We start from the raw sequence: 26,298 nt of genomic DNA, 5'->3' as shown, positions 1-26,298 counted from the left end.
CTGAAATCAATACAAAAGTGAGAATACAAAGGAAAAAAAAAATAAAATTTTTCTCTATTAATTAAAATATACAATTTATTTTAAACAAGTTATTTTAAAAGAAATATTATGAATATAAGAAAATCTTATACTCGAGGAAAAATATTTGTATGAAGATTAAAGAGGGCAGAAAAATTCTATCCTCATTATTGTGCTTCAAGTTCTCAAGAACTATTATTCCTGAACAAAAATAGAAACGAAAATCCAATATAGTTTTGAAATTATACAATACCTTTGTAAATAGATATCATAGGATATCAAGAATAAATTCGAAATATGAAATTTATATTTCAACAATTCATATCTATTGAAAAGATACTAATATTGATTATTAAATACAATTAATATATATCTAATCATGTATCTGTATCTGTAAAATAATTCCTTCCTAATTCATGGAATCGTTGATTAATTTTGTTATTAATTAATTAATTAATTAATTAATAATTATTGTTATTGTTTATATTATTTACATTGTTATAACGTTATTAATTGTTAAACAGTTTGATAATCTATTATATGTATATATGAAAATTCGTACATTTTGAACATATAAAGTAGAAACCACAATATTTTTGTTAAAGATATGATTTTATATTTCATTCTTTGTCCCCATGAAATTTCATTTCAATTAACCATTGATATTATTTATGGAACTCATAGAAAAATAGTATTAAAATTGTTCATAATATAAACTCATGATAAAATAGATATTCAATCAGAACAAATAATATAATCAGCTTTCATAGCTGATGCAGCAATCACTTAAAAGAATGGATTAAATGTTTCAATGATGATGGACGATATTCAGATCATAATTTCGTTTGACAATTCATTGGTCTTAAGTTCAACATTTTCTTATTTCCACACAGTATCATCCTTTCTTGAAATAATTATTCCATTAACAGAAAGGATTCTTTGAAGTATCATATTCTAGTGAATATGCTTTTGACTAATAATTCTAATTTCACTTGCAGTGGAAATGTTAAGAAAATTCGTTTAAATTTGTGCATAATTTAATGATATTTAATTATTTCTATATTCATAGTTATTACTATAACACTGAAGAATTTCATAATTCAGTAAGAAAGAATAATTTAAATTTTGTGAAATATATTGTTTTACATTTTATTTCTTTTACGTTTATTACATTATTATTTTATATTATTAACAAAGCTCAAATGAAGATTTTCCAAAAAAAAATTGATTGAAATTATCTTAAGAATCTCCATTTAAGTTAATATTCTTACATTTTGGAAACATGTCTACATATTCTACAATTATTGCTTATTTCATAATATATGAAATAATTGAAAACTTAATAATTTGGATTCTCTAGCTTTCTATGAAATTATCATTTTCAATTATCATCAAAGTGTAAACGTGACTAACTTCACGTTGACAAGTAGCGCCAACTGACGGTTGCAAGATCAATCCTAAAGATAAATCGTAAGAACAAATTCTAAGCTGGAATCCTTAATTAAATAAGCGTCGTCCAATCAGTTCGTTTTATTCGTTTCGAGAGAAGGCTTTGAGAACTTCTGTGGACAAGGCTAGGGCAAGGTGGAGAGTACACATTTGGTCCAAGCATGATGCGGTGGACAAGGTTGATGGCTGGGTGAAACGAGCAGCTGAACTCCTACCCCCTGCCAAGAATTACCGTTGCTCTTAGAGGCTGAGGCATTTAATGCTACACCTTCTTGTACTGTCGCTTTCTATCCAATTCTCTTTAACCTTCGTGGCAGGAAATAGAATGGAAAAGGCGCCACTACCTCTAACCGGATCCTCTTGGTGGAACTTGCTCTCCTCGATGTAACTGAAAAATGGTTTGAATCTTTAGAAAATGATATATTTTTTATTTTAATAATTTGATTAATATTTTTTATTATAATTCACTATAATATACATATAGATAGAAATATAGTAATTTATAGTATATGAATATATAGTATGGGTATTTTATCTGCTTATATGATTGCAATTTTTAAAATTTGGCTCGAAATTAATTTGATCTATGATCTACATCAATGTGCTTTTTTTAATTAAAAATGTAATTCTTTTATATTTGAAAGTAGTGGTGTGTTATTGATGTTTTTGAGTTTCTCCAGAAATACTGAAAATCATAAAATATGCTATCATTTTCTTGCTAATTGTAATAACTTCAATAGAACATTGTATACATTTGATTTATACTCTGGTGATACAATTTTTATTGATTTCAAAATTCTAATCAACAATATTCTTCTTCTTAGATATAATTATTTTTTAATATACTTCCTAATATATTATTCTTAATATCATGAAGTCGAATAAACATATAACAACTCTGAAATTTCATTTCAGAATATTAAATATGAATACAATATTAAAAAATAAATAATAATAAATAAAATGAAATATAAATATCTCTCAAAATATATAGGATCAAAATTGTGCCTTTTCACAAATCATTCTTATTGTCCTGCATTTCTTGACAAATTCCTAGTAAATAGAAATAGGGAGAATTTTCCAGCAAACAAACTATCGAATAGACCTGATAGACGATAACGATAATCAAATATACGACAAAGCTGTCTAAGCTGTGCTTTCTTATCAGACGTAAATTTCACGGTCGAGAAAACACTTTCGTTAACAAAATCTGATAGAGAAACCAAGATCAAGGAGAAAAAAAATTTGTACGAGGACAGAATTTATACTGTATGAAAAATATTGAAAAAATTTCGAGAGTTGATTATTTATAGAGAATTATTTGAGAGCATGGAATGTAAATGTGTGTAAATGTATTTCTATAGAATTATTGAATGTTATTCAATAATAGGATCCTTAAATTTTTCATTTTATCGATTTTTTTCATGCCAATTCAACAGTAAATGCAAAAATCAATATGTTTTGTTATATCGTTTCATTTGTGAATTATTAAAACAGTTTTAAAAATTTTCTTTTATAAAAAATTTATAAATTAATTTATAAATTAATTTATTATATCTGAAATTTAATATTTAAATTATTTAACTTTTTCAAAATCGAATAATTCATTCATCTCTAATTATTTCAAACAAAATGCTGTTAAAAGTTTACTCTTTTATATATAAAAGTATATAAAAATATTCTAACATGCATATTTATTATTTATATAATTCTACTTTATTTTTATTTTTTTGTAAGTATGAAACTTTAAGAAATGATCTTTTTAATTATATTGATATATAATTAAAAGAAATTATTTTTATAAATCTTTATATTTATTATATTTTTATTCATAATTCATAAATATTAATATTTTTTAATTTTAGTTTTCATTAAGATCTAGATAGTTTTTCTAAAACGAATTTTAATCAACTATATTTCATTTCTCCATGGGAAAATATATTTTATCTTCACTTTTTCTCGTTTCATAAAAAAAGCAGGTGTAACAGCAATCTCGTTGACGAGGTGAAAAGCAAAAGTGCAAAATATTCCCGCGTGAATCTTCAAAACGAACATTATGCAGGCGCGTTCTCATGTATGTTAATAACATTTACATTCGATATAACATAACAGCGCCATCACGCGATGATATAATGGCCAAGGTAAACTTTTGAAATCGTATTGCGCCTTTCTCCCGTCGTTTTCTCCCCTTAACTTCGTTTCTTTTTCGTTTACACATTAGAATGCATTCTTTCTTTTCCAAGAAAAAAATATTTGAAGTATGAAACTTGAAGAAATGAATTATTTTTATCGACTTTTTAAAATCTTTTTAACATATTCTCGGCTATTAATGTATAAAAGTTATGCATTTTTGCATTAAAATATACTAAATTATATAATATAATTCTGCTTTGTATAAAAAAAAGCGAATTTTTAATTAAACTTATTTTAGTGAAATGAAGTGATTTTAATGAATTTTTTTTTTTTATTTGAATATGTGGTGGAAGATATGGAATTTCAAAGAGTTTCATGATATTTATATAAAGAGAATGAAACAGACATATAAAAGACATTTTGCTTAAAATTTTTGACATTTTCACAAATGTAACAAATGAAATATGTCTGAAATGTTACATTTATTCTAATTACCTCTTTTAAAATCATAACATTGAATGATATTTTTTAACTGACCCATTTTATATTTTTTATTCATACAAGAATAATGATATTTTTGCAATAATTCTGTAATAATTTTACCAACAAAATTATTTAAATATATCTATTTGAAAATATTCTGTTTAATTTTTTTTCCAACTTTTAATTCTCAAATATTATGATTATAAAAAATATTTGCACATCATTGTATTTATTGCAACATTTGAATTAATATTAATTAATTAGAATAATATTAGAATAATATTATCTAAATATTTTACATATATCATATCATATGATCATATTTCAATAATGATTATAAAAATTAGATACTGTAAAAATTTTAAATTATGATTTAAAATAAATAAAATAAAATAATTTTAAAATATGAATTAAAAAATCATTTCATTTCAAATATTTTTTATAATTCTTATAACTATCTTTATTAAAAATAAAAATTGAACAGAATTAAAACTTTATTACTAACATTATTTGAAAAATGAAATGTGATTGATTTCAAACAAACTATAATCTATCTTAAATTACATCAATCCCATCTCCATCTTATTCAAATTCATCTTATAAAAATTTAAATTTACTACAATTCTCTATTATTTGAATTTATTTATCTTATTTCAATTTCAAAATCACGTCACAAGAAAAATATTCAAACAACGAAACAAATAAAAATTAATAGCAATTCAATCATTTCAAAAGAATGCAATATTCTGAGTAAACCAGCCTAGGCATCTCATATACTGTTATATTGCGAAGAAACAAAATTTCTTTATCATTCAATATTATTAAATCATATGCAATAAAATTTACGATTTATCGTTATATTTTGACTTTTAATTTAATATCTATATTTCCATTAATATAAATCATACGTAATATGTGTACCATGGAAGTTAGAATCAGAAATTAATCACTCATGGAAATAATCTTTTGTCTAAATGAACCGTCATAAATATAAATCTCGATTTACGATTTTTCTTATTAATTTTATAAGCAATCTTATTTTTATTGCGTGAAATATATCTCTTCAAACTCAAATATTTTTAGATTTTTATAAGAAAAAAATTTCTTTTTATCGATGATTTATAATATAGATATATCAATATATATTTATTATAAATTACATAAACATTTTTTATGATTTTTATGATGAAAATATAAAAAATTAAAATATAAATTTTGTTGCATAAAAAATCGTATATTACAATATTATAATATTAAGGAGAAAAAAATTAAAGTTAAAAAATTTATTGTAAAATAAAAATAATAATAGAAAAATTCCTCTTGTTACAATTGTGTTCATGAGTGAAGCTCGTTGACAAGATCTAGAGCGGATCAATGGTCCACAGTGACTCATAATGTTCCATGGTTTATGCACTCAACGTGCTTTCTGAATCTTTAGAATCTTTAGATACTATTATTACTTTCTCCTAATTCCTTCTAAACTCCTAAACTTAGATTTAATCCCCCTCCAAAAAAATTACGTTTAATTTTAACCTCTTGTGAGACGAATTTAAGTTTAAGTCTAAAAGAAAGATTTATTTTTTATATTTGCTTGAAATATATTTATATATATTAAATATATTTTTATTGAAAAGGAAACAAAATTCGATATTAATTAAAAAAAGTCATTTCACATGATATGTCTTTGATAATAAATTAAATAAAAATTACATTTGTAATATCTGTATTATATCGATATTTCTCATTAAAAATTAAAAAGTCATTAAAAATTATTACAGCGAAAAATATAAAAATAATTTTTCATTTATTCAATGTGAAATAAACTTTAATTAGTAAGACTTAATTATTAACTGTGAGAATATATTTGAGAGTGGAGTTTTAAAGGAATAATAAATTTTGAAAGACTCTATGTTAAAAATAGGATCTGTTTTGTTGTGACGCATTTATAGAAAAAAAAAAAAAAAAAAAACAATTACTCCGAACAAGAGGTTTAAATTGTTTGATCGATTCTATAGTGAATATCGAGTAAATAAAAAAAAAGACACTGAAAATACTAGAATCCAGAGTGATGTTTCAGTTTATTGCGACATCCTGATTGTCGAACAAGCTTCTTTACGATGGAATCGTAAATCTCGAATTGTAATTCTTCGTTATTGATACGTGAAAATTAACTCTTAATCGAAATTCAATTGTGCCATGAAACAAGAGGATTGAATACAACGAGTTTTTGAAAATAAACAATTAACAAAGTATAAAATGTATTTTAAACGTAAAAATTGTGTTAAATTTTATTAATCATCAGAGAAAAAGAATTTTTCTTGATATATAAAGAATGATTAATTCATTCCATTAATTACAGATATCAAAACGAGTCAAATATTTCTAACTTCTGAATATTTAAATTAATAATAAAATTAATATTGTTTAAATTGAAATATTAAAATATATTTATTTATTTGAATACAAATTTCCGATAATTTTTCGATTGGTAAATATTAATAAACAAACAAGATTAAATTTCTGAAATATTACGAATATTTCATTCACTACTAATCATGTTCGAATCAAAAATCAATTATTTTATTCCGATAAAAAATTAATTTGTTATATATTTGCGTATAAACTTTAACAAATATATAAATATTAACAACCAATAAGATTGCTTTTTGTAATTAATTAACCCAATCATTCGATAGAGCAACTTAACCAAATTAATTTCTTAACCTCTCTAAGATAATATTTCTCAATAATTTTTTTTTCTTTTATTTAATTGAATTATTTCTTTTATATTTCGATGTAAAATTATTAGAGATTGATAATTTTTTTAACAATAAACTTTTTCTAATTTCAGGTAAAGCTGTACCATTTGTTGAATTAACCGTAGCACACGCTTCAGTTTTGACGATTCTAGCCATCAGTTTTGAACGGTATTATGCAATTTGTGAGCCCTTACGAGTTGGGTAAGTAAGAAAAGAGGATAACAAAATATTTTTCAAGTAAACTCGTAACATCTTTCTAAATGTGTTTTGAATGCATATGGATACAGTTACGAAATCAACCAATATTCAAATACTCAGAAAAGCTTGCCCGAGAAATATGAGAGTGGTCTGAAAAATTTTATCTTCATTTAAATAAAAAAATAAACGAGAAGATATATTTTTGTAAAACAAAATAAAAAAAAATATAAATTTATATGACAATTTACTCTTTAATTTTAAATTTACACATTTTTTTCCCCACATAATCATCATTTCCTGCAATATATTATCGTCAACGTTGCAATAATTTTTCTAAAAGTCTTGAAACCATTTCTCCATGGCAGACTTCATTCTTTCATTATAGTTAAAAAGTTTGTTTTTCATTTTTTAAATTTTGTCAAAAGCAGGTGAAAACACTAGATGCTTAAACTGTACGATAGATAAGATTTTGAGAAAAAGACAACAAAAATTAATACATTGATTAAAAATTATGTTACACAATAGGTAATGATTGTCTGAAAAAATAAAAATGTAATTTTATAAATAAAGATATATCTTTTCATTTATTTTTTACTTAAATAAAGTCTAATAATTTTTTAGCTCATATTTGAAATATACAATAATCTGAATTCGATGAAGCCATGTAGATTTTTTTAAAGAGAGAAATATCGATTTGAAAAATTGTGATTAAAGAGAATTTGCAATTCTAATATGAATATTGAATATGACTCTAACAATGAATAGAGAGGCTCACGATGAAATTTAGGTTAGGTATATACGGGTCAACACACGCATTGACCCGTATATATATTCCGAATGCAAAGTTATACCTGATAAAGAATGTTGTGAAAATTAAATGAACAGAAACGTGGAAAGAAAAATAAAACTCGTCAAACTTCATCATTTACATCGATATAATGTATAAATACAATATAAAAAATATATCGAATATATCAAATCTTCTTACACATCTTCACACATTTATTTCTCATTTCTTTTTAGTATATACAATAATATTCATCTTTTACACGGAAATATACTTTTTTTTACACTTAAATTGTTACGCAAATGTTCAATCAACAGAAACGAAACACCCAATTTCTTGAAACTTTATCATTGTGCCAAAGTATTGTGTTTAAAAAAGAAGAAAAAAAAGAATATGCTGCTTACCACTTCCTTATGAGACGTGTCGACTTTTTTTTCAAATCCAATAATTTTCTTGTACGATTTCAATCGGTCTAATGTTGAAAATCTTATCAGATATAGCACATAATTGATATTAAATCCTTGTTATCTTGGATCTTGGATAAAAATCACGATTTTGGTTTGTATTTTCATACTACAGATATATGTGCACAAAGGCTAGAGCGACATTTCTTTGTTTCGTGGCGTGGATTGTGGCAGCGATTTGCACCAGGTAAGAGAATGAAACGAATGATTAGCATTTCTCACAGCTGATGCATACTATGCTTTCGTTTGCTTCTCGATTTTTTTTTCTTCTTATCTTTTCGTTCTTCGCTATTTTTTTTTTAATTTCCTCTTGATCTAACATTTTTGCAACAAAAATATTCAACATCGTGATATATAAAATCTATTTTACGTATAAATAATCGTAATTAAAACGATGTGATGAAAATAAGTAAATATATATAATTATATATATATAATTATATATATATAATTAATAATCTTTTAAGAAATATTATAATAGTTTATTGTTCGTTTTTCTTTTTGGATTGTCATAATTCTCTCGTCCAAGTTAAAAATGAATTCTTAACAAAGTCTAATTTTCTGTTCCATTTATACGATTGAAAAAATCATTTATTATTTCGACTCGCAAAATGATTTTCAACTTAATCGCTAGAGGGCGTATATAATGTATCAAAGTAACGCAACACCGTGCCATAATTGCAAATTGTAATGAATCGCGTAACGTGTCATGTCAATGGACTAGTTGCTCAAGCAATAATATTCATCCCGTTAAGCATTGAGTTGCATGTTTCTTGTCCAATATTTTTCTTTATTCGTTTTAATTTTTATTTCTATCTATGCGCTATGTGTAAATAATAAAAAGCCTTGAAGTTTAATTAAATATTACGTTTATACGTGACAAGTTTTTATCGCGATGCAAATGATCGTTGAAATTCTAATGACACAGTGAAAAATGTTGAAACATCAAAATTAACAATTAAATAACAAATGGATATTTTAAACTTTTTAGCAATTCTAGAATTGTTAATTGATAAATTGATAATAAATTGAAATAATATGTATAATGAAATATGAAATAAATTGATAATATGTATAATACGCAATTAAATATATTATATATATGTTTATAAATTAATTAAAATAATAGATCAAGAGATAGAATTGAATTTTTCTATTACTGAATGATGAAATTATATTGTAAAAGAAAAAATTGTTTCAGTTTAATATTTTTTAAGAGATCTAACATTCTTTTGCTAGTAATGCAATGTTATAAAAGAAATCATATTAAAAAAAATTTAGGAGGAATAAAAAAAGATAGCTAATTTCTCACAAGTAAAATATTAATATATGTATAAATAGTTTCGCAAGAAGATTATAATCTTCAATCATATGTTATTATGTTTCATACACGAGGAACGACTTTTCTCTATGATATTTTCCATGAAAATCCGCCCGTAAAAATCGATACGGAGTGGCAATGATAAGAAAATCACATTGGCGACGTGTAAAACCTTAATGACCCGTGAAACACGTTTCTGAAAATTTCTGACTTCGCCTTCGTTGAGAAGTGGGTGAGGATTATAAATGGGAACGTAACCAGGACATGGTATAATGACCCAGCCATGTTGAAAATTAAAAGAAAATTTGTAAAAATTGCTGCGTTTCTGTTTTACGATTATTATTCTATATGCATTATTGGGGCAGAACATTTTTCTTGGAATAATATTTTAAATAAAATACATATATATATATATATATAATTATTATTATAATAAAAGACTTCCAAAATTGAAGAAATTACAATTTTTTTTGAATTTTTTTTTCAAAAACTGTGATTTTGAAAAAAAATGATTTATATATTCATATTCACATTAAAATCTATAAGAAATATTATCTATTAAAGATTAATTATAAATAATAAAATGAAATTATATTGATCAGAGATAATTTTAAAGTTTTTCTTACTCAATTAGCACTATCATTATAATTAATTTAAGTAATCTAATTTAATGGCTCAACCATCACTGCGAAAATTAAATTAGTTAAATTATATTCATTTGTAATTATCCTTTGTGATAATAATATTTTAATTAAAATCTGATTTAAATATGAAATTTCGAATATGAATATTCAGATCTTGAGGTCATAGTTTAATGATCAATGAAACGTTTTAAGCCAGATTACATCCTCATTCTTAAGCGTGGAGGAGCGTTAATCATTATTAAAGGCTGATTTCGAAGCACGCGAAGAAAGGAAGAAGAATGGTCCTAATAAAAGTGCTAATACTCTTCTAGAATTACATTAGTATTCTCATGAATAAAGTTCCTTCTAATACAGCTAACACTTATGGAACATCAAGTGGAAATCACTTTATGTGATTAAATGCATCAATAAGAGACAAAAACCTTATAAAATAAACTTATTAAGTAAAATTAAATTTTTCATAGTTTTATCAATTTCAATATTAATCAAGAACAATGATTAATAATTCCTTATTCCATAATTCATATCATTTTTATTATTAAATTAAACATTACGTAAAATGTAAAATAAGAAAAATAAAAATCTATTAAATATTAATTATTAATAATTATAAATAATTAATTATTAAAAATTTCTTTACATTATTACTTATAACAAGAAAATTCTAATTATTTTAAAATTATATATTAAATAAAATATAAAATAAAAATATTATTAAATATTAATTATTATTATAAAGAAATTTATATATTTGAATATTAAATAGATTCAATATTTTTTTTACAAATGTTTCAAATTTATACATACATTAAATTTCTTCAAAATTTTCAAAAGAAAAAATTTCAGATGTAAAGACGATTTAAATAATATGAAATGAAAAGAAAATGCGATAAACAAAACGATCACCAGATTGATGTGAAAAATTCGATAAACGAGCCATAAAGTACACGTGGTATATTCTATTTACGTTCGAGTTGGTCCGAATGAAGAAAGGTAGCATGTATCGTGAGTCGTAAAAGGAATATCATCCGTGAACCACTTCTAGGGGAGAGTTTTACACGTCACAAACATTTTTTTTTTTTCCTTGTATGAATCATAAAAACGGATTTACTCTGACGAGACTTCTGCTTCCTAAATTTATGATTTTTTTGAGGATTCAATTTGTGAAAAAGATGGAGAAGAATCATCTTTTGAGAGGGATACATCTCAAATTGGACATTAGAATGAAAATTAAAATAATTTTATTGAAAATCTAGAAAGAAATAATTTTGCAATAATCTATAAAATATTATTATATTTGAAAATCAATCCAATGGAGAAATAATTGAAGAATACTTTTTAAAGTTGAAGTATTTAAATAAATAACATTAAGATTAATCTTCAATTAAATAAATAGAATATCTCAAAACAGGAATAAAAATTAAATTGACTTTATATGAAAAAATAGAAACCTAATACTTATTTTTATATTTAGAAATCATTGGAAATTATATTGTATTGTGTAACACAGTAATTGAAGATCTTACTTCAAATCTATTTTTTAATAAAATTTTTGTGCAAAATTAGACAAGTCCAATGCATTTCTAACAATATGATTTTTGGAATGAAGAATCAATTTAAAAATCTAGACTTATCTGATTTTTCATCAAAATTTTCAATTATATAGATACACTATATTCTATAACATGAAAAAATGAAAAAGAAAAACTGTAAAACTGTTTAAAAGAAGATAAAGTTTAAATAAGTTTATAACACATTCTTAAAACATAAACGAGTCGATAATCTTTAAATCCATCGCAATTTTCAGATTCCTCTTTCTATAAATTTTCTAAACTCACTTCTAAGAGTATATCAACTCTTGGAAGAACTATATTCTTAGATCGGTTGACGCAAAAGCGATCAAGAGCTCAAATGAAAGTTTGAGAGAACCTGGAGTTACAAGAGGTTCAGAAACTATTTCACCAGAATGGAATCTCTTGAGGAAGCTTGTAGATGGTATTAATGGGACAGAAAATTTAACGTTATGCCTTCACGATATATGTTCTACCATTGTTTTCTGTATAGGGGCGTCCTCTGAAATCGTAATCTCGGATTTTCGACGGTGTTATTGATGGGGATAAAATACATAATCCACATCCATAGATTAAGAGATTACAAAGATCTTCTGGGTCGTAGGATAATTTTTATATCTTTCCTCTCTCAAAGTAAATTAGACGAGAAAAAAAATCAAATTTAACAAAATTTTGTATAATTTAAGGAGGAATCAAAAATTGACGTTATTCGTAATTATAATATGATGAATAATATTGTTCTATATATTTATTCAAGACTTGATTTATTTAATGAAATTGAAAAGATATTCTATGGAATCATACAAGATGAATCATTATATATTATAATTATAATAATTGTGTAAATGAAAGCTGAAATAATTTTGAAATTATGTTTCTTTTCAAATAAAAGTTTTGAGAGATATAATTTAATGTTATTTGTTTTTTTACAAATACATATATAGAAAGCATATAAAAATTATTTTTTTTAAATGAATTAAAAGAAATTTTTAATTAATTGAAACATAAATTATTAGTCAAATAATAATTAATGTGAAATATTTTAATTTCGTAAAACTTGATGAATAAATTTTATAAAATTCAAGTTAAAATATAGTAAATTCTGAAATAATAATTTCATACTATAAATAATTTAATATTTTTTTTATATATAGAAAATAACAAACTAAATTGATTTATTAAAAAATGTATAATTCCATTTAAACAAATAAGTTTGATTTTTTGTTCTCATTAAATAAAATCAAATCTAACACAATTGTATCTATTTTACATTACCATATATTCTTTCCATTTATACAAAAAAAGGAATTATAAATTATTATATATGCTAAATTATGTATCATACGAAACTATTCTACTTTTGTTTCTATTCTATATAATTAACAATTAAATATTAATTAATTTAAATATTTTATGTATTTCTTTCTTAAGGTTAAATAGAGATTACACTCAAAAGAGAAACCTATTTACATATTCATTGAGTTGCTAAATTCATTAGTTTCGCTCTTTTGTAATAAACACATCTTCCATCATTGCTCACATTCATGAGATATATATATTTTATTTCACTCAAATCTTCTTGTAAATCAAAGCACTTCTCTTTTAAAACATTATCAATTTCAAGAAGAATATATTCCAATATATCAAAGAAAATATATAAATTTCTGTTAAATTTAATCTTTGAGCTTTTAATAGAGATGGAAGAAATGAGCCATCCAATTTTGAAATTCATTCTGACGATAACAAATCTGATTCACGATCCTCTCTATGGAATTTTCTAACGTGTGATAAGTGTATAGAATGAAATTGATCCGCGAAGTGCATTGGAAGAATAACAGCTTTGTCTAGAAAAATGGAAAGTATTGTTGAAAGAAATGTATAATTGTAAAAAGTACAACATACAGAAAAACATGTTATAAAAACCAGTAAGATGGCTATTTTAATTTGAGTATATAACATTGCTGAGTTAATAAGCTAAATGGAGCTGAAAGGTAGAGATGTAATAAACGATTTAAAAAAAGAAGCTAATATTGAATTTATGAAAGAAGAAAACGTATCATATGGAGATAATACATTAATGGAATCTGAAGAGAAAAATTTCAAATTACTTAGGATGGGATAAAAGTAGGAAAGTAATTGCTAAGTTTGTTCCGGAGAGATCTATCGTCTGGGTGGTAATAAACTGAGAATCCCCTTTGGATCTGTGTCGTGTTAGCGTGATAAGGAATAGGTTTTCCAAGTCAATGACTTGTGTTAGATTCGAAAATAAATTTAAAGGAAAAATTGCAATTGATATATAAACTGCAAAACAAATTTAATCTATAATTCTTATTAAAGGCAAAAAATTTGAAAATTTTTTGTGAATAATAAATTTAAGTTGATGAATCTAAATCTAAGCATAAATCTTTAAGTTTCGAATTCTATTGAAAATATTTTTTTTAATATTGGAATTCGAAAAAATAAGAAATTAATTACTATGGATAAGAAAAAATTGAAATGAAATGTAGAAATTGTTGCTCTCCAGAGAATCTATTGAATTGAAATAAAAAATTGAATAAGCAAACGTATTCTAATTTATCAAAACACGAAAGCAAGATAGATGTCAGTAACTTCTAGAGAAAACTTTTTGAATGAAGTTTCAATTATTTGTATATCGGTTCTGCAGCACAGTACCATTGATCAATCATCCGGAAATCCTCTCTGTCAGATCTATAAGATCTCTTTCCAAGAATTACATATTTAGTTTCCTGAATTCTCAAATGCGTTTCATTTTTATGCTGAAATATCTTTTATGTATAGTGAAGAAATTTATTGCAACCTGTAACAATAAAAACTGAAATGAGATTCATTTAAAAATAAAAATATATTAATACATATTTAACATGCAATATAGAATTATTAATATTTTAATAATATTTTAATAAAATATTAAAATATTTTATTAAATAATTGTGAAAAATAATTTTGTATCTTTAATAAAAATTAGTATAATTTATATTTTTGATGTTTGCATATTTTTCAATTTTCATATTTTCATACTATCATATAATATTTTATATAATATTTTAGAATTTTTTAAGAACAATAAATTTTGAACAATCAAAATTAAAATCATTTTTCATTGATTAAGATTTTTAATTTATAATAAAATTATAATAAAGTTATATTAAATTTATATAAATTTATATAAATAAAATTTCTTGAAAAATTTTGAAAAACAAATTATTCTACAAATGTTATTTCTATTATTATTTTATTCTGATCATAAAAAATGATACCAACATATTTTTTTTCTTTTTCTTTTTCACTTATAGAGAAAAAAATATAGTAACCTCTGCAATTACCGAAAATTGCGTCATTTCAGAGGAAATATAATATCATAATATCGTTTTTGCGAAGATTGAACCTGAGATTCACGCCAAAAATAAAAAAGAAAGAAGAAAAAAAAGCAACAGAATATGACGAAATGTTTTCGTGGATGTATTACAAATTCATCTAACAAATTATAATCCAGAATTGTGCACATTTTATTCAAAATAAAATAACAAATAATAATTTATTATAATAAATTATTAAATTTAATATTTTATTATTTTTATTTTACAAATTTCATACGAATAGTAATTGTATTTCTTATTAAATAAAGATAAATTATTATCAAATAACTTTTTAATTTAAGTTCATTAAGAAGAAATAAATTAATAAATATAAATTGCTATGAGATTGTAATATATTGGAATTGGATTATAATTATAATAGAGATTACCTGTTATTTTATTTAAATGACATAGAGATTATCTGTTGCTTTTATTTAAATGAATAAATTTGATTACATAAAATGATCATCTTTCGAATACTTTATTTCTATGATATTTAAGTTTGAAATAAAGTAACAATAGTAAGATTTTTTTCTTTTTCTAAAAAATAAAAATCTTTTATAAAATAAAAAAAAAAAAGAAATATAAAATTATTAATTGGATAAAAATAGTAAAAATAAATAAATAATAAATGTATTTCAAATAAATATAATATATGTTCTATTTAAATCAATGCTGCTTAACTCAAATATCTGCCAAATCATTGATATAATAATTGATATAATAAAAATAAAAATTAAATATTTTCAAAATATACAATTCGACATAATTAATTTTTTTTAGATTTAGATGGATATATGGATGACATTTCTTCTTTTTTCTTTTTTTAAATTAAATAATATATTTTTTATGTGAATTAATGTAATGTTTAATGAACATGAATTAATTAATGTTTTTATGTAAATTAATAATATATTTTTTATGTCAAATTATATTATGTCCTTTGAAAATATTCAATTTTAATTTTTATTCTCAATGGTTTGGCAGATATTAATAAATCGATTTAAATAGGATATTTATATATATATATACATAGAGGCAGATTGATTTAATTATTAATTCAGCTAATTATAATATATGTCTTTATGCAATATTCTCTTTAACATACCGTTGATCCAATTTCGCTGTAACAATAAAATTCTCACTGATTGTTGTTCATATTAATCTTTATCGTCACAATATAATTTGTTACTCCACAATTCAAATTCTATAATGTATCATGGATGCAAGACATCAATTCAATAAATTTCAATTCAGAGGTTACGGAAGGAATAAATAAATTTTAATTAACTTTGATTATTATTTTTGTTTGTCTAAACAAAAATGTGGAGAGTTCGATGAGACAATATTGCATTTAATTCCATTTTGAATTATTTAAGCATAGAAACAAAGAATAGACTTTTTATATTTTTTATTCTGAATACAAAATTTAGAAAAGTTTTTAAATGTTTTTTAGAGAAAAAATACATTAAAACTTTCAAGAGTTACTCTTTTCTATTTTTATAATATTAATGCATTGACATAATTATTATTCTATAACTTTTTCAAATTTTTTCGTAGTACGTCATATTATAGTTCAAAATAATGGTTTCTTTTTTACAAAAAAAGAATCTTTAAGTTTTTATTTTTTTTTATTAAGTTTATATATTTTTAAATCTAGAATTTACAAGAAAAAGTCTAAAAAAATTTCTTAATTTATATTATTTATAAAATTTCACATATTATTGAATTTATAATAAGAATTTTTTCGGAATTTTTATTGTAATTCTTTTTCCAATTGAAATTGAATTGAAATTTGCTTTTGAAATGTTTTTATTTTTTTATAATCTATCACATCATTAGATAAATTTGCTTCAAACATTTTTCTTATTCTGATTATATTCTTTAATTTTAATTATTAATCTTACAATATTATTCTACATTGAATTGAGTATCATATGTTATGATATCAAAAACGATAAATTTTTTCTATGAAAAAAGGAACCTTTTATGAGAGACTACATAATATATGTATATCTTATTCATAATAAAATTTCAATCAAATAAGAATTAGAATCTTCATCGAGCTTACTTACTTGCCAAGGCAAATTTTTTTTTTGCAGATTCAGTCGGTATAGGGGCTAAAAATTGCTTACTCTGCAAATCGCCATCTTTTTTGTTCGACTTCTGATTTTCAGCTTAAAGGCATTGAAAATTACTTCTAATTTTATCAGTTACGAGACAATTTTACTTTAATTGATTACAGTCCTATAATCTGGGTTTCTCAATACCAAGAGATGCGCATTAAGGAAAACAGGAAGGATCACGACGCAAGGAATTTGGTTCCGGTTTGTCTAACAACGGTCGATACTAATGCCAGCATGATATTCTTTTTACTTTTGGTGCTTCTATTCTATCTTGCACCATTAATAATCTTGTTGATTTTATATACGTTCATCATCAGACAATTGATGCCCAATTCCAATAATATCAGCGATTCCTATCATATTAAAACGAAAAAACATGTAATTATTATGCTATTAACGGTAGTTGTTAGCTTCTTCATCTGTTTATCACCTTATAGGATTCTGATCTTTTATATTGTTATTTCTCCAGCTGAAAAAATTGCCACCATTAATCGAGATACGTTTTTTGTACTTCTTAACATGAGTAGGATTATGATTTACTTACATAGTGCTATTGATCCTATATTATATAATTTAATGAGTAGTAAGTTTAGAAAGGAATTTTTTAAATTATGTAAAATGAAGAAGTGCAAAAGTAAAGAAATAAGAAACAATGTGACTAGAATGAGGAAAATGTACATTAGTGAACAAGAAGAAAATTTTGTGTGATGTTATTTCTTATATTCTCCCTCTTTCTCTCTCTCTCTCTCTCTCTAAATATATATATATATATTTTTTATTGTAAATTCAATGTAAATCAAAAATTCAAAGTGATTTCAATGAATAAAAATTTAATTAGCAATTAATATTTTAGTTAAAATTCATAAGAAAGAAAATTTAGAAAATTTCTAATAAAAATCTGCATTATCTAAGAAATTCACAGAAAAAAAGAATCTTTAAGAAATGTGTCAAAAACAAATATTTAAAATAAAAAAAATGTTAAAATTAAAAATAAGAAATTATTAATGAATTTATTATCGTGTAATCGATAGCATTGCCTCTAATTTCGAATATGGCTATTAAATTAATTTAAAACTTTAAGTTTTAAGAAACCAAAAATACAAAAAAAATATTACAAAGCAAATATCTCTATCTACTCTATTTACATTGCACTGTGATTATAATAATCTAAAAATAAAATTACATTAGAAAATCTAGTAAAAAATCTAATCTAGATTATAGAAAATCTAGAAAATGCAAGAAGAGGAAATATGTAAAAAAAGAAGAAGAAAAAATATCTAAAAAATATGTAAAAAATATGAAAAAAAAAGTTTTTATATTTTCTTTCTTTTTTTATCGAACATTTATGAAGAAAGATACTGCTATTAAAAAAAAAATTGTTTTAAATATTCATTACTAGAATTAATAATGTAACGCATTACAAATATTCAAAAAAGTTATAAAAAATTTACAAAAAACATAATAAATCATTATTCAAAAATTTTATTATCCTTTAGTTATTATTATTTTAATACAATAATTAATATAGTAATTATGAATTATATAAAAATTAAACATACCAAAAAAAATGCAAAAGTATTTACATATTCTTTTTTTAAATTATTATTATAGTATCTATTGAAACTCCTTTGTTTATTTAAATTAATTTCGGCAAAAAAAAATAAAATCTTTAAAATAAATGTATAAAATATATAAGATTAAAGTAATTGTATTAAAATAATATAATAAATAATAATATAATAATATCATAATAAATCTAGTATAAATTTTATTTTAGAAACTTGTAATATTTATAACTAATAAAATATATATTAATATAATACTATAAATATATAATATTATAATATAATATTAATAGTAATACAATACTAATAAAATATATATTAATAAAATATATATAAAAGATAATTCTAATAATCAAATAGACGAAAAAGAAAAATAAATTATTCTTTAAATAATTATTAATTATAACAATATAAATCGAATATATTAATGAAATAATACATTTAGTAAAATAATACATTAGTGAAATAATACATTAGTAGTAAAATAGTAAAAGAATAATTGTTATAAATAAATATTATAATAATTAAAACTATAATATTATAATTATAACAATAAATTAATCACACGTTTGAAATAAAGCGTCTAATTGTCGTGATTTTCAATAACAGAATGACACCTTACGTATCGATTTCAATGTATCGAATTGGAAAGGGAGGGGATTCGACAAATCGAAATTTGTCGAGCGTAACACGAACGCAAACGAATCATTTTGGAAAAGCTGAATTATAAGAAATGTTTTCAGTTTCGAAGTTTTAAGTGTAAAATCAAAACAAATATAAAAATAATCCACAAATTGAATATACGGATAGATTAAAAAACATAAAAATATATATAAAATATATATGTATATATGAATTGATTATGATTTAACTAGTACTTCCATTTTTATGTAAATAAAATTATAAAAGAAATTTATAGAAAATACATTTTTGTTAAAATAAATAAAATTTTACCATATCTGCACGAATGTTGTTGGATTATCTCTCAATTATTATTGTATATGCAAAATTTATATTTTTAAAATTTATTCCGCTTTCAAACCTTCAATCAAATGATAATCTGCCATAAAAATATTTAATTCTGGCATAATAATAATTAAACAAACGTATATTGATTAAATAAAGCTTAATAATTTTAATAAATTATAATTAAATTTAATAATTCTAACACAATATTCTATTAATACAAATTTTATATAATTGTATACTTCTGTCAGTGAAATACGTTCTCTTACCATGATTTTTAATTTTAAACTGATAATAATATGCGCAATATGGTGCGCATTGACTCGTTTAGCAACTAGATCTTAGTAGCTTTTTGATTGGCTGAATACAATTTTTTATTCATTTCAATCGCGCGAAAATTGAAGTACAATATATTATATATTCAATTGTAGATTTCTATACATTTAATTTTTACACATTAAATCATTAATTAATTAAAATAATGTCTGTTTACAGTCCTATCCTATTAATGGCTACATACGAGGAAGAGAATAAGGATGGTACATACATTCCGACCTGTTACACGAAAGCAAACACATATTGGACAATCAGTTTCATCTTATTCACAATAATCGTATTCTTTGTAATACCATTCTTGATTTTGGTAGTTCTATACACAGTTATAGCACGCCATCTGATGACGAACCCAACAATTAGCCGTGGCTCGTCGAACAACTTGCTCAAATATCGCAAGCAGGTAATGCTCATGCTAGGAACAGTGGTACTCTGTTTCTTCTTGTGTTTATTACCATTTCGAGCATTAACACTTTGGATCTTAGTTGTCCCGATTAAGGTGATTCTCGATTTTGGTATCGAGCGTTACTTCACTCTGCTCTATTTCTGCCGAGTGATGTTATACTTGAACTCCGCCATTAATCCTATTCTCTACAATTTAATGTCAACGAAATTCAGGGAAGGATTCCTTAGATTATGCGGTTTGGGTCCTAATAGAAGAAAGAAGAAGAAAACGTCGGACAAAACTGGTACTTATACTACTGGCTCAACCAATTGCAGTAGCAACCACTCAGATTTCTGGAGAAGACATAGCAGTAATAAGAGCAGCAGTGTTAAGGCGCCGTGCAATTCGACCATGGAGAAACAAACAAAAGTACCACTTCAGACGACGGTCATTAGCGGAAATATTGTTAGGAAAAAACAGGAAAGTTACGTTTAAAGTAATGGGTACTAGAATAATTTTTTAAGACTGTGATCATTCGAATCATTCCATAACATTTTAATATCATTCAGTATTGTTCATATTTATATGTGGATTGTATTTTATAAAATATTTATATGTTAAAAATATGAAAAAAATTAAAAGATAATTCCAATTATTAAATAATTAAATAATAGTTTAATACTCATTTTATTCTTATTATTTATATCTATTTTTATTATACTATTTATATCTTCAATAATGAACTAGAATAATATTAATTAATTTTATTTCTTACAAAAATATCAATCTACATAAGATTATGAACGATACATTAGGATCGAATTATATAAAATTTTACATAAAATCTGTGATCACTAATTATGTAAATGTTTACCGCATAAGTATTATAATAAAGAATAAAAAATATAGATGAAAGAAAGACTAAAGATAAAATATAAAATAGGTGAAATTGAATGATTTTTTAAAAATCAAATGGATATTTGTTTACTTTATTTACTATATGATATTATTTATTCAAATCTTGTTGTAATTTTTATAATCAAATGTAAATAATATTTAAAATAACATACTAATTTTCTACAAAAATCTTGAGTTCCTATGCGCTCATTAAAGATATAATTATAATAATTGTTATAATTAAGTCAAATACTGTTTCATCATTTTATATCAATCTTAAATATAATTATGATAACTATTATAAAATAATTAGAAGTATTTTTAAAAATATATAAAGATAGCTATTTTCCATGTATCAAAACTACTGGAAAAGTGATGAAACTAGTCTACTACAAGCTTTAAATAATTTATTTAAATAATAAATATAACAAGAAATATATACATTGATATTTTTGCTGTAATTGCGTATAATTATTAAAACTTTATTGCTCATAACGTAGCAATAAATAACAAATTGATTTAATTATATATTAAATTATTCCAGTAATCATTAATTGTATAGTATTCTTTCTCGGTTCCTATACATATATATAAAAGAATTTGTATTTTATTTTTATCATAAGAATGAATTGAGTATTCCTAATCAATTGCAAAAGTTAATTTTCACAATTGTTCACAAATTTATTATTAATGCTTAATACGAAATATCTACGAGAAAATATTATTTTTATTATGCAAAATATACGTTTCTGTAAATATTTTGTAAAATAAAGAAAAGTTAAAATAATATTAATAATGTCAAATTTTTTTAAATTAACTTGCAAATGTTAAATCGAAAGTAATTAATATAAAATAAAATAAAGAGCTGAAATAAATATATTTTATATCATATATTCTAATTATAATAATATATAATTTAACAATATAGTTAATAATTAAATAAAATTAAATATAATAATTTTAAATACAACAATGAAAAAAAACTTTAAAGTATATTATTTTATTTAAGATGTATCAAAAATATTTTAGATATTATATTAAGGAACACAAAATAACGTAATCAGAACGAAACTATTTTAACAAATTAGACTTTTCATAATCATATTTCATAAATATTATATCGTGAGCCAAATTGTCAGATCTCACAACTAAAGAATATATATAATAACCTTTTGATTCCATGAAATCAATCAAATTTCTCTTACCATTTTCAACATGAGAAAATTCCACCGAAAACGTCTGAAAAGTAATCCAATTTTTAATTTTAAATTACAATTTATTGCATCAATTAATACTAATTAATCCGTTCAATTCACCTCTATATTTATCATATCAAAAGGAATTGTTTTTAACACCTGAAGCTCATGGCCCTCTATATCAAGGCTGAAATAATTTACAGTAGTTACGTTAAGAGCAAACATTAAATCTATAAAAGGAAAACATTGAACTGAAATGTGAACGCCATTATGAACAACATCAGCAGAATTTGGTAAATGAGTGTCTGAAGCATTTGGCTCGTGTAATCGACCCACGTTGTTCGCCATTAAGAAGAAATTCTAAAAATTAAATAAAATAAAAAATATATATAATGAATATAAAATATTTTAAAATCATATTTAATTTTATTTATTATATAATTTGTTTTTATAGTAAATTACGAACTTTCGTACCACCGAGGGATATGGCTCAATAGCAAGACACGTCGGCGTTAGGTAAGCCTTTCTATTTTTCTTCAACATTTTATTAAAATTTATAGGATCTGCTTCTATTAGAAGACCACTCCAATTAAAGAATCGTTCTAATACCAAGGTATTACTTCGAGTTTCTCCGTCATAAGCACCACATTCTACGAAGAAACCATTTTTCTACACGAAATTAAATATTATAATATTAATTAGTTGTTCAAATAATAAAAAAGACTTAAATCTCTTGAGATCATTAATAATATTTTTTATTTAATTAAATTCATGTAAAAATATTAATTGTGATGATTAATTGATAATACCTTATCTTTGAAAATTTTTCGAATAACACTCGCTTGACCCATTGATGGATCATTGATTTCTGGATTTTCAAGATTATACGAATAATTCGGATTATATTTCCAAAGTATCCAATATCGTCGAATATCGGTTATGTATTGCTGCCAATTTGTTGGATTCGATGGTGATTGTATCTTATTATTATACCATTTAACGCCTAACAATAATCATATAAATTAGTTTAATAAAAAAATTATGCAAATATTTAGAATTAAACTTTTAGAAAAATCAATTTACAATTAAAATTAGAGTATGAATACATATTATGAATATTTCATGAACCGTTTATAGTGTTAATCGTGCAATATTACATGATTAGGTAACACGGTGTACATATAGATTCTACATGTGTTTAATTAAATTAGAAAACTACAAGTTGTGTATATCTATATACATAGCTTCTTTAGATATCATTAAAAAATAACATAAAAAAATAATAAAAATTGTTTTTATTTCTTTTCGAAAAATTTCATAGAACTATATTTATAATGTTTTATAAAAAAATCATTTAAAATATTCGTAATGAAAAATAGTATGAATTAATTCAATACTAAAATATAATAGTAATGATAATTAATATTACCAATTGAATATTGCTAAATATTCAAAAACAATTATGTATAATTAATAATTTATTGATTTTTTAAACAAATCAATGATACTTATATCTTGTATTAAAATTTATTTTATAATATCAATTTATACATATTTATTTTGATCCGATTTTTTAATAAGTAATTATATTTACAAATATGCAGAAAAAATTAACAGATGGTCCGTAATAATAGTATTTAGATATGTAAATATGAATTAATATTTCTTATTATAATTTCATTGTATGTCATTATGACTTGCACGTGTAGATAAAACAATACGTTGCATAACATAGTCGTGATCATAAAGGCAGTAATAAATGATCAATAAAGATTATAAAGATTATTAAGATATAAATCATAAATTACAATTCATAAATCAGTCAATTTATATCAATTATAAATAATATCAGTAACTTATTAGTTTAAGATTAATATTACACAACACTATTACATTGTGAAAATTTTAAATTCATGACATGTAAACATAAATAAAACATATAATAGTAATATACATATATATGTCTATTTCTATTACGAAATCGTTACAAAATTAACCTAAATAACCTAATTAATTAAATGAATTAACCTTGATAAAATTAAGATTTCTTCTAGTATACAATTAATAAATAATAACAAAACAAGTCAAGAAACTTTTTTAATATTTTATAATTATTGTTCATTAATTTTTCCATAAAAATAAATTAATAATTGATTTTCCACACTCACCGTCGGTAAAATTATACCACCTATTCAAAACTGTAACAGTAAAGATAAAGTTATTATCAACAATATCGTAAAATTTCTTATAATTCACATATCAATAAAGATATTGTCATATATTTTTATAACACTTTAAAATAGAAAAAAAAGGATAAAGATATTTTTAATAAAAATTTCTAATTCAAATGTTCAGACAATTTATACTGATAAATTAATATATGTTTTTAATAATAATTGAAAATAAAATTATTTAAATTATTTTAAATATATTATTTAAATATATTCAAATATAGTAAAAATATTTTTTATTTTTCTTATGACAATATCTATAACTAATTTATAGCAAAAAGAGATTTACATACCATCCTGATCTAGCTCCTCCAAATATGTATTATGTTTTATCTGATCCAAAGGAAGATAGGATGCGAATAAAAATTGTTGAATTAAAATAATTGACACGATGCCTAATAAAACGATAACTGCATACCATTTCCGTCCCCAAAACGTTCTGACAATCCAAACGTGTACACATTGACAGCATTCAATATCCGGCATTTTTTTTAAAGGATTATAAAATAGTAATAAATTAGTGCTATTTTATAAGTAATGACGAACAAACCAATAAAAGGACGTAGTCCACGAAATTGTAACAAGAGACTGACCTCTTAGAGAATAATTCTTGGATCTTTAACATTGCTCGATCGATAGATATATGTAGTGTGATAAGTGTTCAAAATTATATTTATATTTTCATGAATCACTAATAATTTTAGTTGTCCTCTTCAACTTTTAATAATTCAAACTTTAAACTTTTATCCTCATCCCACTAATTATTGTCATTTTATATATACAAATAAATTAATTTTTTTTATAAGAATATCGAATGTGTGTATTTATATAAATTCATTATATCTTTTAAGACTATTTGTTAAGACTTTATATTAATTATTTTTTTATAAATTTTTTGTCATTAATAAAAATCTTTAATAAAAATTATTTAAATGATGTGAATGAATGATGCAAAATATTCTTATTTACTACTTTTACTTCAATCGTCAAAGTAGATCGTTATATATTTTAATTGAGACATTGTTTTAAATATTGTTTATTTTTTGATTTTATTAATATTTAATTAAATTTCAAATTAAGCGAAGTCTTGATGTTAATTAATTGTTTACTGTTTTAAATATATATTTTAAAATGAATAAACAGAGGTTATGATCGAAAAATAACACATAACTGTAAGATGATCACTGTAACTAAATACACTTATATTGCACATACGTACACATGTACATTTTTTTAATCATTCAATCATTTAAATATAAATATCATTAACGGCACAAAAAAATGAAAATGAATCCGAATAATATTGCAATTAAATTCTAACTGTCACATGCATTCTTAATTAAAATTCTTAATTTAAAAGAATTTTAAATAAATAATAATTTTATACTCAATAAA

General features: G+C 22.6%; 2 protein-coding genes across 7 annotated transcripts in view; one reads left to right on the top strand and one right to left on the bottom strand.

Moving 5' to 3' along the window:
* Nucleotides 1-21,129, top strand: part of LOC122716876 (growth hormone secretagogue receptor type 1) — a 100,196-nt gene extending 79,067 nt beyond the window's left edge. For 2 of the 3 annotated variants that reach the window (XM_043940362.1, XM_043940360.1), the window contains 3 exons: nt 6,935-7,043; nt 8,407-8,478; nt 20,357-21,129. In XM_043940362.1, coding sequence (XP_043796297.1) covers nt 6,935-7,043; nt 8,407-8,478; nt 20,357-21,074 — 899 coding nt within the window. In that variant the 3' untranslated portion in view covers nt 21,075-21,129. The remainder of the gene's footprint in view (nt 1-6,934; nt 7,044-8,406; nt 8,479-20,356) is intronic. The other variant, XM_043940361.1, reaches the window with a different exon arrangement.
* Nucleotides 21,130-22,403: 1,274 nt separating this feature from the next.
* On the bottom strand, nt 22,404-25,753 carry LOC122716804 (protein Star-like). 4 transcript variants are annotated; one of them, XM_043940216.1, is made up of 8 exons: nt 25,497-25,752; nt 25,322-25,342; nt 25,197-25,236; nt 24,841-24,870; nt 23,482-23,675; nt 23,147-23,341; nt 22,793-23,032; nt 22,404-22,715 (listed from the first exon to the last, which is right to left on the bottom strand). In XM_043940216.1, exons 2-8 carry the CDS (start codon nt 25,322-25,324, stop codon nt 22,548-22,550), a joined length of 870 nt encoding a protein of 289 aa, XP_043796151.1. In that variant the 5' UTR covers nt 25,325-25,342; nt 25,497-25,752; the 3' UTR covers nt 22,404-22,547. The 4 variants fall into 4 exon arrangements, with proteins under 4 accessions (XP_043796151.1, XP_043796150.1, XP_043796149.1 ...); XM_043940215.1 differs by having other exon boundaries at nt 25,322-25,753; XM_043940214.1 differs by having other exon boundaries at nt 25,197-25,342.
* Between the last annotated feature and the right edge of the window lie 545 nt (nt 25,754-26,298).

Source organism: Apis laboriosa, unplaced genomic scaffold, assembly GCF_014066325.1.
Source record: "Apis laboriosa isolate Shangri-la unplaced genomic scaffold, ASM1406632v1 scaffold49_cov149, whole genome shotgun sequence".
In the NCBI taxonomy this organism is placed as follows: Eukaryota; Metazoa; Arthropoda; class Insecta; order Hymenoptera; family Apidae; genus Apis; species Apis laboriosa.
The sequence above is the reverse complement of the archived record's forward strand: the minus strand, read 5'-3'. Positions and strand labels throughout refer to the sequence as shown.

What these genes read in the sequence shown, in the direction of transcription:
- LOC122716804 (XM_043940213.1), bottom strand. Translation starts at nt 25,389, where the DNA reads ATGCCGGATATTGAATGCTGTCAATGTGTACACGTTTGGATTGTCAGA. An exon ending in GTGGTATAATTTTACCGACG is followed by an intron (nt 23,676 to 24,840) that starts GTGAGTGTGGAA and finishes GATTATTGTTAG; the next exon opens with GCGTTAAATGGTATAATAAT. An exon ending in TTGATATGATAAATATAGAG is followed by an intron (nt 22,716 to 22,792) that starts GTGAATTGAACG and finishes ATTACTTTTCAG; the next exon opens with ACGTTTTCGGTGGAATTTTC.